The sequence below is a fragment of the Parasteatoda tepidariorum genome, chromosome 8, assembly GCF_982258835.1.
Source record: "Parasteatoda tepidariorum strain Cologne lab strain chromosome 8, Ptep-v5.0, whole genome shotgun sequence".
In the NCBI taxonomy this organism is placed as follows: Eukaryota; Metazoa; Arthropoda; class Arachnida; order Araneae; family Theridiidae; genus Parasteatoda; species Parasteatoda tepidariorum.
In genome coordinates, this window is record NC_141762.1 from 3573040 (window position 1) to 3587348 (window position 14309).

Below are 14309 nucleotides of genomic sequence, written 5' to 3' on the forward strand. Positions count from 1 at the left end.
TTGGAGATTTATGTATTTTGTACGCAATGTATTGATATTGTTATCACATTAAAGATAATAAATCATTTTAATAACATTGCAGTAGTAATAAAACTAATTGACTCGTTAACCGATGCTATGAATTAAAAACATTTCTTAAGCCATACAGAAATAGACAGCCAAAAACCCTTTTGATGCAAATAACAAAATAAACACTAATCGGTCGTCCGTGAACGTACATGTGTGTGAAAAATATAGGCAATTTATAATTATTTATCTAATATTTTGTTTTCATCTTTAACTATTATTAATTTACATTCCTACTATTGTCTGTTGGTGCAAATTTTATATTTTTTGTATCTGGTGTATATCATGAATATAGTACCACTAATATTGTAACAGTACTAGTTTAATGTTTTCGAGACTAACACAAATATACTTTGGTAGTCCAATAAATAATTTTAGTTGAAATTGGTTAGATTTGTTTGTTACTGATAATTTAATATTCCCCTATAATAAAAAATTACTACTTAATAAATAAAATTATTTATTATTGTTAAGTTAATGCTTCGATTCTTATTTTTTAAAATTTGTTTTTAAAAGTTTTTTTGTGATCTGCCGAATATACATTTCAAACCAGAAGGCCTCTACATTATTTCTTCAAACCAATAAAATATCAAAAACACTTTAGGAAATGAAATTATAACACCTCCTAAACATTTAATAGTGTTGCTTTATTGAACATTAATTTAAGGTATTAAATTCGCAGGAAAAATATGGATGAGAAAATTTCCATATCGTGATTTGCGACAGAATAATCGCCAAGTCTTGGCAACTTCCCGACGTGGATTTGTAAGAAGGAACGAAAAGAAAAAAGCCCCATCTCATTAGAATACCAACTTGCAAGACAATTCGAGCAAACCTTAACCTTTTTTTTTTAAGTATAAAATCCATTATCCAATTGGTGCCTTAACAATTATAGTCGGCATGACAGATCACGCTATGGAAATATATCACAAGCTTTAAATCCAGTTGTTGATGGTAGTTGGCTTGGAAATAGCCCCATTTAGATACCATAAATTTGGGATTATTTTCATATTGTGATCTGTGGCAGCATAATTGCCAACTCTTGTCAATTTTTAGTCGCAAGATGCTAGAAAAAAAAAGAAATAAAAAAAACATCACTAAAGTATTGCTAAGAGAGACACATCAAAAGTGGAACAACTCAGCTTGTAGTTCCTCTGAGCAAACCTCTAAATTTCTTCTTCTTCAATAGTTTGAAAGTTTAAAATCCAGTTTGATGCCTTGGTGATTGTAGTTGCATGACAGATCATGATACAAAATTTCCCATTAAATTTTAAAGTAGTCAATGCAATTATTAACCTGCATTAATTCATCATATATTCTTTGTACCTTCCACCGACACTGATTCTATGATGACATAAATAGGCTTTTGTCCCTCAATTAATTTTCAAGAACTTTTTTTCTTAGTGTTTTGAAAGATTATATTTCTCTACATTATGAATGTTAATAGAAAATTGTTCAGATGGCTTGGCTGAATTCCTATATTATCCTATTCATATAAGTGCCTTCCCCATATTTTCTACATTTTAAAGATTTTTTTCTTTACATAATGCATAAATAAATAGCAAAAATATCTTTAAGCTTGACTGAATTCCTTTAAATATTACACATTCTTATTTTAAGAAAAATATGTTTTCTATTTTAAACGTTTATCAGAACATTTTTTCATCATTCATTAATGAGCGTTATTTTTTTTCTCACTATGCACAGAAATAATAAATTGTCTAATAAACTTACCTGAATACTTTAAAAAAGTCCTTAAACTTTACTATCTATTCCAAAAACTGTTTGATGCTAAGCCATTTAAATATATATATATTTTTTTTAAGATCCACAGCAGTGACATTTTTTATTTGAAATTTTGAAAGATGGCCATAGTTAATTTTCATAAAAAGTTTTCTAACTTTATTGTTTCATTTGTATAAAATTCTAAACTGACAGAACTTTATTTTATTGAGTCAAAAATTATCTTAATATAGATTCCATTCACTCTAAAATTGATTGTTTGAGATGAAAACAAGGAAGCAATAATTTCGCTTCTGCAATTGTTAAATCAGCATTGTTACATGATAAGTTCAGAAATCCACTTGAAATGAAAAGAATGCAATGAATGTTGTTGTTGTTTCTGATCCCCACTGGTTTAGCGGAGCAAGACCAGGTCCATGAGTTCATTCACCCTTAGGAAATCAAAAGACAAGACCGGGTCGCGCAGAAAATCCTCCCTTTCAAAATTCACACAGCTAAGGAGGTGGACCGGGCTGACTGCACTGGAGGAACATTTGTCGCAGGTGGGATAGATATTTTCTGTTGTTCATACCTCATGCACTTTATGTGACCACTGATGAATCTAGTGAACTCGGTCTGATCACCTCTATTACCTTTGAAGGTCAAAGCATGACCCGGCTTATCCCCAGAGTACCAGATATGTACTGGGGGAGTATTCCAAACTAACTGGGCACCTTGCTTTCTAATGGAGTGAATTTCCCAGGATGTGAGTGCCAAACTTTCCGGCAGAGGTTCATTTGTGCCAAGTTTAGTCAGCGATCTCATTCCCTTACAGACCAACGTGGGACGGAATCCACTGCAAATAAATATCCGGCTTCACGGAAAGTTTACTGAGAAGTTGTAAGATTGCCGTTCCAGCCCTATCTCCCACTCTGGGCCATGCACTCAAGTATTGGATAGAGCTTCTACTATCCGTTAGGATCCAGATAGGGTCTAGCAGCGGATCCTCTTCAATTGCGTGCAGTCCTGCCTCAATAGCAAGAACCTCCGATCGGAAAACAGAACAAGAATTCGGGTTTCTCATTTTAATGTTGATATCACCGTCAGGTCTCTTGATGTAGACTCTAATTCAGCCATGTCAAAGATACGGCTCGCGGGCCGCATCCGGCCCCCGGTTCGTATCAATACGGCCCGCGATCGCGATATGTCACAGAAGGAAGAATCGTGTTTTTTTTTTTAGCTTTTAGACTTCACTCGATTCCTCTACGGAAGTTTTAAAATGTGCACACTGCATTTATAAGTAATTTCAAGGGCAGCGCGTGCCTAGACAAGCGAGAGAGATAGACAGTAACGACATCTCTTAGCAACAGGCGAAATCTTCGACTGGAATATACTTAGGGTTATGAATTAACACTTGACTGATCTGAATGTAAAGTTACAGGGTAAAAATCTGATTGTCACTCAAATGTATTCAAGCCTTTGAAACAAAGTTGAGGCTGTGGGAAAATCAGGTAAAAATTCAAACTTTGGACCATTTCCCTTATTTAAAATAATTTGGCACAGTGAACCAAAAAAAATTGGATCAGTATTCTCAACTTCTGCAAAATCTGATCACGGAATTCAACAATCGTTTTGAAGACTTCCACAAAATGAATGAAACGGAATTCTCAATTTTCAACAATCCATTCAATTTTGAAGTTTCACGGGCACCAGTTCATTTGCAAATGGAGTTGATAAATCTTCAATCGGACAGTATTTTGAAAGAAAAATTTCAAGAGGTTAACGCTCTTACATTCATGGGTGCAAGTCTTCCGTCCCCAGGACGGATTTCCGTCTTTCGAAAATGTCCGCGGACGGAAGTAAGACGGAAACAAGACTGACTCAAAGACGGAAATCGGAATTTTTTTTTCTTTTCTGTCCATAAAAATATTTTTTAGGTCTACGTTATTGGTCTATTTTCTTATGTCCTGTTGTTATTTTATCAAAAGACAGACGAATAAATATTTTTTGTACAGTATTTAATCTTGATGTATTATGGTAAAGCTTTCTTAGATAGTTTGCATATGTCGAGGGGGTATTGTGTATGTTAGGTATTTCAGTCAAAAAATTTTCAGTCTTGGCCTTTTTTCCAACTTGCACCCATGCTTACATTTTATACACAATATTTCAAGAGTTTGGATAACAACCCGGAATTAAAAAAGCATGCAGCACGCATTCTGAGAACAAGAGAAGTCAGGTATCTGGATTCTCGAGCTCAAAATAATTACCATCTTTTATAACTTTGATATGATTTTTAACAACCGTATATTATATACCATATAATTAGATAAATAAAATGTTATAATAGTTCAGTACATTTTTTTTATTTGAATCTGGCCCGCCTACACATTCTAAATTTAATATATGGCCCTTTGCAAAATTGAGTTTGACACCTCTGCTCTAATTCCAGTACGACTCCGGTCGTCCCTGCTACCGTCTGTATAAACGCAGAGGCCCTCCTCTGGGATGTTGTTAATTATTTCGAGAGGCAGTTGTTGTAGCAATTCAGGAGCGTCTGAATTTTTATTTGTGCTTAATGCCAAATCCGGACTAAAGTGTACTCTTGGAAGCCCACGAGTTGCGTTGCGGGGTCAATGCAAGTCTTAAGGGAATGTTGTTCGACATCCTGGTAGACTGTATTTATGGAAATTGCACGTGAAAAAGGGCTATCTCTTCTTAGTCTCTAATTATTGGTCCAATGTAGGAGGTAGTCAGCTGTTCTGTGCTGGGCCCCATAACTAAGTAGTTTACTAAAATATTTCACGAGACAATTCTCTCTTTTATTTAATGGCAGTGTTTATGAGTTTTATGCATCCATGAGTTTATGCAATGAATTGTAAAGTTAATTGCATGGTAATACAAGCTTCTGCACTATTAGAATTTAATTGAATATAGATTTTGCTGGCTCAAAATCTGGATACATCTTCAGTGTGTCATAAGATTCAAGGTAAAAAAACTTACAATGTTGTACATGAAAAATTATGAAATTAGATGGTAGTATCGCTTAATATGAATGACAAACTTAAGTTATGAGTTGTGTGCTTTTTTTTATTTGAAGAAGGGGGAAAAAGGAAAATAAATATCATAAAAATATTAAATTTTCTGATTTTGAATGTTTTTATTTTCACCAAATTGTGTGATATCACATTTCTTGTTATGTTCATGTAAGTTTTGATTTTTTTATGAAATATTATTTTTTATTCTAGGTAAAATGATTTCAAAATTATGTAGATGAAAATGATTTACTCAATATTTCCATATGTGATCAAACACCATGGATCTACCAAGTATTTTAAGCTTATCACTTCTGCACTGAGACAAGTAATTATTGATTATTTTTCTTTGTTACTTTTATAATAATTTTTTTTAGGGTACTAATTTGCTTTTATTATTATGTTTTAGCTATTTTAATATATTTTTAAATAATTGTAATGTGTACTTTTTTTAAATACTAATTTTTAAAGTTTGCTATACCCTTATTTATTTTACATTGTTTTAGAATTTTTTTTTTATTGCTCAGCAGGTATTTTTTTTTACCAACTTTTACTGAATTGGAAACTATTTATGATCAAAATTTTTTAAGGTTACAATTTTATAATTATTTTTAATGCATGTTTTTTTTTTGACAAATTGTTTAAGCTTAAGTAATTTTAAAGTTTCAAAATAATCTACTGTAAAATAGTTATTTTTTTTTTTTTTTTACTATATAAAAGTTCCTTATAATGTTTGAGGCTCTTTTTAAATCAAAAACAAAAAGGAACAAAAAAAGAGACTAAGTTTTGGAGAAAATCATAATAACCTACCTTATTGAGGAAAAAAGAAAGAAAGAATATGCAACATTTTGAAATCTTATTTTAATATGTTTCTTAAATGAAATATAAATGTAAAGTTTATTTATACTGTAACATCAGAAAATTGGTAGTTAAGAAAGCTTTTCAAACATTTGTTGTTAACTTAATTACGTAACTTTTTAAATTTTATTTATTTATCAAAAGTTTTCTTTTATTTATGTCTAAAAAAGATTTAAAAATTTATAACTGAAATGCCTATTTGTTAAGTTTATCTGAAATTCTTATTTAGTACATTTATCTGAAATGCTTATTTAGTATATTTATCTGAAATGCTTATTTTGTTTATTTCTATCTGAAATGCTTATTTAATATGTTTATCTAAAATGCGTATTTAGTTTACATTTGAAATGTTTATTTGTTTTATAGAAAAGCTCTAAGGGGAAGTTTGAAACGAATACCAAAGTTTTTGCATCTGCTCCGGGCGTCCCACTTGCGAAGTTTCCTCGAGAAGACTCGAGAGTGAATGACATCATTGGAAAAAATGTGACTGATTCTTCAAATGGAGATGAGATTCAGGATCATTGCAAATCTGTAGAAAAACCTGACGTTACTCTTTCAGTTTCTGAAAAATTAGATGCTTCTAAAAATGATGATAAAGTGAAATTATTAAATACCATAAAACCTAGTTTTTTAGAATGGCATAGACAACACACTGACTGGAGACTTTTTCCCTCCCATTATAAAAGTCTGGCAAAGTTTAGACTTTCAGGTAAATAAAAATAGTTTCTGATTCTTTATTTTTGCACTTTTTTTAAATTTTATTTGTACTGTTTGAAAATAAAATTTTCATCATTTTAATGCATGTCTTTGTTGTACATTTCTGGCAGCAAAGTACTGATTATTAATCTTTTGCCATAATTATTTTAGTGAACAATCAATTTATTTTCAACTAAACTTAATTTAACTTTGAAGTTTTTTTTTTTTTTTTTAGTTTTTTTTTATCAAGAAGTTAAGTCTGAGTCATTTTTAAAAAATAAGATAAAATTCAAGTCTGATCTAGTTTTATACTTCTTACAAAATTTATATTACCAATTATTCTCTTTTTGTTAGATTTTCATACCTTAATTTGTTCTATAATTATACACACAAAAACTGCAAAACTACATTAATTAATTAAGAATTATAGGATTCTTTTTCTTTATAATTGTAACTGTCTAGATATGTTTGAAGCTTTTAAGCTTTGCGAAAGCGGTTTTTCTTCTTTGAGTTAAACTATTAATAGATGTCTTTTGTTTTTATTTACAGAAATTTACCATTAAATGACAGACATTATTTAAAGCAATATAGAAAAAGTTAAGGGAAATAAAATGTTTAAACTTTTTCCTGCTGACCTAGAAATGTTTGCAAATTAATACAGTGAATTCGCGATAACTCGAATCTGATAGGACTGACGAAAAACTTCGACATATCGGAAGTTCGACTTACCGTTAGTTTCGGTTTTGGACTTTCAAAATTTTGTCGGATTATTTAATTAATGCTTATAATTACAAATCTTCTAAATGCTTACAATATTTAAGATCATTTTTCTGACAAGCCATTTACGATAAGACTGTTTGAAGCACTTTATGATACCCTGGTCCATTGACTGCAACTTTGCTGTTGTGTTTGGCGGGAGAAACAGCAAGTTTACTGCTTTCAAATTAGGTAGATCACTATGCGCTGTACATTTATCCATTAAGAGAATCACTTTTCTTTTTTTTAGCGAAGAATTTCCGATCCAATTTTCTTACATAGTCTTCAAATAAAACTGATGTCATCCAAAACTTTTTGTTAGATTTGCAATCCAAAGGATACGTTTTTACATTCTTGAAACATCGGGGATTTCGGTATTTACCGATAACAAGTAAGGGCAATTTCTCTGTCCTAGACGCATTTCGTTCAACTAGGACAGTCAAACGTTCCTTGCACATTTTGCCCCCCTGAGCAGTTTTCATCCTTAAACATCATAGTCTTATTTGGAAGACATTTAAAAAATAAACCCATATCATCAATATTGAAAACATCATTTTCACTGTATCCTTGAAGTAAATTTGGTAATGTTTCATTTAACCACTGTTCACATACTTCAAGAGGGACAGCTTTAGCTTCTCCATGAAGAGTGCGAAAGACATTGTGTGTGTTTTGCAAAGAAAGGGGCAAGATATCAGCTCCAAGGTTTTTTTTTCTTGCTTTAAAAGATCCAAAAAAATCGAGTTAAAGGGAGTAAAATTCGAGTAATCGAGAATAATTAACATGAAATTGAAGATAAAAGGGTCGGGACCTCATAAAAAAATCGAGTTATAGTAATATTCGAGTTATCGTACTTCGAGTTATAGCGAATTGACTGTATAATGCATTTAGATGTTATAATTAGTGAGTACCGCAGTGGTGCAGTTTGGCTAAGGCATCACCCTCACCGCTGGTTTCTGAGATGGTTACAGTGAATTTGAGCCTGGTTGCCAACAAAACAAACGCCTTATGTACGCAGCAAGGTGTACATTAAATCTGTGGTGACTGAAAGTCCTCTCATTGGTTTTGATGTGTAAGTTACAGCTCAGTTGCTTTCCATGTCATCTGACCTGGATCAAAATTACGTAGCATTCTTACCATGGCTGTTAAAGGATTGAGCCTTAAAAATGGGGCTAAGTGCTTAGTCATGATTGGGTGATGGTATAACAGAAAAAAAATTATTTCAAGCTATTGAAATCCCAAATTTAAGGGTTTATTTATAATTGTTACATGTCACATTTAAATATAACTTATTTATAACTACATTTTTTACATCAATTCATACTTACATTGAATGTCTATATTTGCTAGGACTAGTCGTACTTACAACACTTGCTGGTTATGGGATGGCACCAGGACCTTTTGATCCAATGACCTTGTCATGCATGGTTATTGGAACAGGACTCACATCAGCAGCTGCTAATGCTGTCAATCAGGTGATGCTTCATTCATTTTCTACAAAATGTTGACCTTAGATTAGCTGGATTTTTCTTTGTATACTGCTGATTTATTCTAAGGTATTCATTCCTTCCAGAGATTTCTCTATTAATTTTATACAGTAAAGAAATTTATAATGAATACTGAGGAGTAATAATCTTTTTAAAATTTCTTTAGAGATGTTATAAACTTAACTTTTCATCTTTTGGAAGTTAAATTTAATTATTAGTTAAATAACAAAAATCGTTTCTAGTTTATTTTAGACATATATCAAAATCATTAAAGTTTTTTATATACATCCTTTTACTTTTAAAATATTATTGGATTGTAAATTTTATAAATTCTTACTTTATTTTATTTCAAATTTTATATTTATTTTATGTTTGTACCTGAGAGACTGTTCATTAGTCGTGCAAAGTATTTTAGGCTTATTATTTCTAATTTCAAGAATTTTTATTACTTTAAGGAAACAAAAAATCTTCAAAAATTTCTTCATTCTAATTCTCTAAAAGAAGTACAAGTTGAAGGGTTATCTTTTAAAACATATTCTTAGCAAACCCATTGACAAATCCCTGAGGAGGGTGAAGGAAACAATACCTTATTTTATATTTGAAATAAAATGTTACAGTTATAAACAATGATTTTTAATTTTATTTAAAGGTTCTTGAAATTCCTTATGATTCTCAGATGAACAGGACAAAAAATAGGGTCCTGACTAGAGGTTTCCTTTCGTAAGTAATTTATATTATTAAAAAATCTAATAAACTTTTTTTTTAAGTTGCACTTTACTGAAAACTAAAAAAGATGTCTTCAAATTAAGTTCAAAATTAAGTTTTTTATTTTGTTTGTGCATCAGCTTAAAATGAATTAGGAAAGTTGAAATTGATAAAAATAATATAAAAAGTTACTGCTGCGCATCGAAAACCATTATTGTGCACATTACCTAGTTACTTTTTATATTTTTGCTAGGGTGATCGCTTAAAGTGTGGAATCGCAAATTTTTCTCATTTTACCTAGGTAAAGTGCCCCATTAATGGTTTCCACATAGTTAAAACTAAAAAGTTTTTGTTTTTCATTCTATCAACCAATCTGTTGATTGTTTAATTTAACTATGTTGATAAAAAATGTTAAATTTATTTTCTTAATTGTAATTATATTTTAATATAGTTTTTTAAACCATTTTTTTATTGATAATTGATTCCATTAGCTAATGTGTTGATTGTATTAACTTGATTCTTTAGACATGAAAAATAAATAGCATGTTTATTTAAACTCAGAGATATTTCTGTTGTTTAAAAATCTAGAAAATGCCTGATTTTAATGTGTGTAATTTTACACATTTTAAAATCAGGCATTTTCTGTTTGTAAATTTTCAATATTTTCTCTGCAATTATTTTTTGTTGTTTTCGTGATCATTTTTTTTTTTTTTTTTAATGAAGCACTTTAAGCAAGATAATTGATATGTTTAGGAAAAAAATAGTTTTTTTTCCATTTATTTATGTGTGTATGAATTTTTATCTAGATTGCATCAATAGCTGTGTTAAGCATGATGCAAAATATTGTATTTTCATTCCCATTCATTTTGTAAAAAAACTTGATTGTTATTATTTTATTTACTACAACCCTATGATCTATTAATTTGTTTTAAATATTTATTGTTTTGGGCTGAAACTTTTGCTAATTGAACCAGCCTTATATGGAAGAACTTATTGCAAAATATTTGCAAGCCTTATTATTATTTTTCTTAATGTCTTCCATTTTTTTGAAAAAATTTAAAGCAATTACTAAATTAATCTTAGATAGTTTCTGAGTTCATTTACTTGAAAGGCATAGAAGATAATCATGTTGATCACAAATTTTTTTGATAAAAAAAATGATCGTAATTAAGTTCGAAATTAATCTAACATGCTTTAATAAAATTATAAATATTGTCTAAAATAAAGAGAATTTCTTAATTTTTTTAACATGTTTATTTTTAGGCCCTTCCATGCTGCAGTTTTTGCTACTTGTTGTGCAAGCCTTGGTGCAACAATGCTCTTCTTAGGTACAAACACCCTTACAGCAGTGCTTGGTCTCACCAATCTTATCCTGTATACAAGTTTCTACACACCAATGAAGAGGTGCAGCATAGTGAATACTTGGCTTGGTTCAGTAGTCGGTGCTATTCCACCATTAATGGGGTGGGCTGCTTGTATGGGAACACTCAACATGGGTAAGGTATCCCTTAATACACTCTGCTGAGTTGTAATTACCAACTTTTTATTTGCTGAAATAACCAATACTTTAAGTTATGTCTTAGCCAATTTTCAGAGCGTCTACTTTGACTGATTAATAAATTTTATTATTGTGACAAATAGGACTGGGCGATATTAGAAATTATATATCGTGATGCATCGTCAGTTTTGCATCGCGATATAGCGATGTATCGCGATATAGTCTTTTTGAATTTCATTTACTTGTAAGGCACAGAAAGTCAGATTTCTATCAAAACTTCATACTCAGATTGATTTTAATCAATTTATAAATTTGAAGATATATATGCTTTGCTTAAGAAAGATATTAAATAAATTGACTACAATGTACAAATCTTACTTAAAATATTTATTGAAATGTTTGTAAAGAAATTCATAATACGAGTAAAATAAAGTGTTGAAAACTTTTTCAAAGCGTTTTTACAAATTAATATTTTCTTGTACTATTATGCATAAATAATTACATAATTATTAAGTTCGATCGTAATGTTCAATTTCTAAATGAAGCGTTAAAAATTATTTGTATGTTTAAAACAAAGTGCTAAATAAATTTTAGAAAAAAAAAACGCTTTTAAAACACTATTTTTTATTATTATCACTTCAGTTATTATAGAGAATTTACGTCACACTAGAGCTGCACAATGGGCTATTGGCGACGGTCTGGGAAGCATCCCTGAGGATGATTCGAAGACATGTCAATCACAATTTTGATCCTCAGCAGATGGGATGGCACCCCCGCTTCGGTAGCTCGCAGACCTGCACGCGAAGTCGAGCACTTTACGGTAGAACAGTTTAACGAGGACCAATACAGCACACCCTCGGTCCCTACGCAGACTGATCCAAGTGCTCACTCACCCGCACACTGACCGCAGCCAGTGATACTTGACTTCGGTGGTCCGCAGGGAACCGTGTCTTAACGATCAATCCACTGCGGGACCTTATCATTTCAGATAAATAATTAAATTAAATTAAATAATGACCGAAAAACAAAGTAAGATTTAATTTCTTAAAAATAAAAAAATTGTGATATTCGATAATATATTTAGCTAATTATCAAATAATATGAAAAGAATATTTTAAAAAAATTTTTATTATACTCTCTAATAAAACGAAGTGCTAAATGATTTAAAAAAATGAATAAAATACGCAAACCTTTCAAATTTTTTTATAACAAAGTTGATTGACTTATGTCCAAATCCAAATGACGAAAATAAATTTTGTTTTAACTTTATTTCTAAAAATAAAAACAACAAGATTTATAAATTTAAAATCAGTAATAAAAACCCATTAAACTATTTGAAGTTTCATCCAAAAAGTTTTTAATAAATTAAAAGAAAGTAAAAAAATAACCTAACAAATTCAATTCTTTATGGGCGCCTAAATTAGATTGCCGATAATTTTCACATTTAAAAAAAAAAAAGAAGTTTTTTTAAAAAAAAACTTATCAAATTAATGAAGAAACTCTTCTTTATATATTCTTTTTAATAATAGATTGCCTTCAGAACAAGGTAACATCGGCGATCACGAAGTTAGTCCCACTGAAAATAATCTACAAGAAAAGTCGCGACAAAGAAAAAAAAAAGCTAAGAGGTGCGAAAAGGAACATGCGATATAACGATATGTATTCTCAAAACTCTGATTCTATAGCTCACCAATCAAGGCCATTTCAACATAACGAAACGAACATCGTCTTCCACAGCGCGAGTCGACATCGGAATGTAAGAGAAGAGTCTTATATCGCTATATCGTTATCTTATATCCTTGTGTGTCTTATATCGCTATATCGTTTTGCGCTCGTTGTCTTTGCTCGACAGCTTAAATCAGATTTCAGATGCATCGCCTTGAATGAAAGTCGCTGTATCGTCTTGCCGATATATGCGTTAAATCGATATGTCTCGATGCATCGATTTATAGCCCAGTCCTAGTGACAAATGAAGAAGGCCTTTAAAAATAATTATTTTATTAATCTCTAATGTTATGATTTATTTAAAAAAAGTTATAGTATATTATTATTTTTTATAATTATTTTTTTTATTTTTTAAGTAATGATAATCAGGTGTACAACATGGTAGACCACATTAATGTCATCATCAAATTGATTGTGTTAAAAATATACTGCATTTGTGGTAAGAAAAATTTTCTACAATATAGTATTTGTGCTTAAATTTTATCAATTAATTTTGTTTGACCATCATTAGAATGGTGGTAAAACTTTTTTGTTATTATTGAAATCATTTATTATGTTGAACAGAATAAAGAACAAATCATGTCAACCACATGTTTTGTCATTTATTATGTTCCTCAAAATACTTATTCAAGTCCATGAGACAAAAATGTGTTGCAGTCTAGCATGTTGATAAAATATTAATTTATTATATCAAATTTATGCACAAGATCTTTCTCAACAGAAAAAAAAAATGTTTTTAAACACTCGATATTGGATTTTCACAAATTTCTTTCAATATCATTTAACATGTTGTTTTATTAAGCTCTTCAAAAAAGGAAAAAAGACTGCCTTTTCTCTTTGAATGTCATTTAACTTAATCTTTTAAGTTCTTCATAAAAGACTGCATTTGCTTTTTGAATGGGTATTAGCATTTTTTTTCAGATGAGTGCCATATTTTATTGCTCTCTCCTTTAACATACATTTTAAATCATATTTGCATTTTAGTTTCAGATGGATTAAAGATGGGTGCCATTCTTTATTGCTTTCCCTTGTAAAACACATTATAAATTTTATTTGTATTTTTGTTTCAGGTGGTTTCTTGATATGTGCCATACTTTATTGCTTTCCCCTTTAAAACACATAACTTATATTTGTATTTTTGTTTCAGATGGTTTCTCATTGGCTGCCATACTTTATTTTTTACCCCTTTAAATCACATCATAAATTATATTTGTATTTTTGTTTCAGATGGATTATTCTCGATGGGTGCCATACGTTATTTTTTGTTAAAATGCATTATAATATATTTTTGTTTCAGGTGCGTTCTTGATGGGTGCCATACTTTATTCCTGGCAGTTTCCCCACTTCAATGCACTGTCATGGAACCTCAGGTCAGATTACTCAAGGGCTGGATACAGGATGACATCTGTCGTGGACCCCAGTCTGTGCCGTTCTGCGGCACTGCGCCACAGTATTGCCCTGCTAATATTCTGCAGTGCTGCCCCCCTCCTCGATCTCACCACATGGACTTTTGCTTTTGACTCCTTCCCCCTCAACTGCTATTTCATCTATTGCGCATGGAAATTTTACAAGGACGGTGACACAAAGAGCGCCCGTAAATTGTTCAGGCTCAGCTTAGTTTATTTGCCCGCACTCATGTTCTTAATGTTCATTGGTAAAAAGTATACTCCTCCAGTAACATGAAAAAGTTATTTATTAAGTTTAATTTATTTTATGATTAGAGCAACTGTATAAAGTATGAATTGTTTTAAATGTTGTTCATTTCTT

General features: G+C 30.6%; 1 protein-coding gene across 5 annotated transcripts; it reads left to right on the forward strand.

Annotated features, from left to right (window-relative positions):
- Nucleotides 1-91: 91 nt before the first annotated feature.
- Cox10 (Cytochrome c oxidase assembly factor 10) lies at nt 92-14294 on the forward strand. Of its 5 annotated transcripts, none has more exons than XM_016068870.4 (7): nt 92-220; nt 5034-5148; nt 6045-6387; nt 8478-8602; nt 9264-9334; nt 10583-10815; nt 13840-14294. In XM_016068870.4, the coding sequence occupies exons 2-7, from the start codon at nt 5059-5061 to the stop codon at nt 14223-14225; spliced, it is 1248 nt and encodes a 415-aa protein (XP_015924356.1). In that variant the 5' UTR covers nt 92-220; nt 5034-5058; the 3' UTR covers nt 14226-14294. The 5 variants fall into 5 exon arrangements, with proteins under 5 accessions (XP_015924356.1, XP_015924355.1, XP_071036877.1 ...); XM_016068869.5 differs by having other exon boundaries at nt 117-237; XM_071180776.2 differs by having other exon boundaries at nt 178-311.
- Nucleotides 14295-14309: the final 15 nt, after the last annotated feature.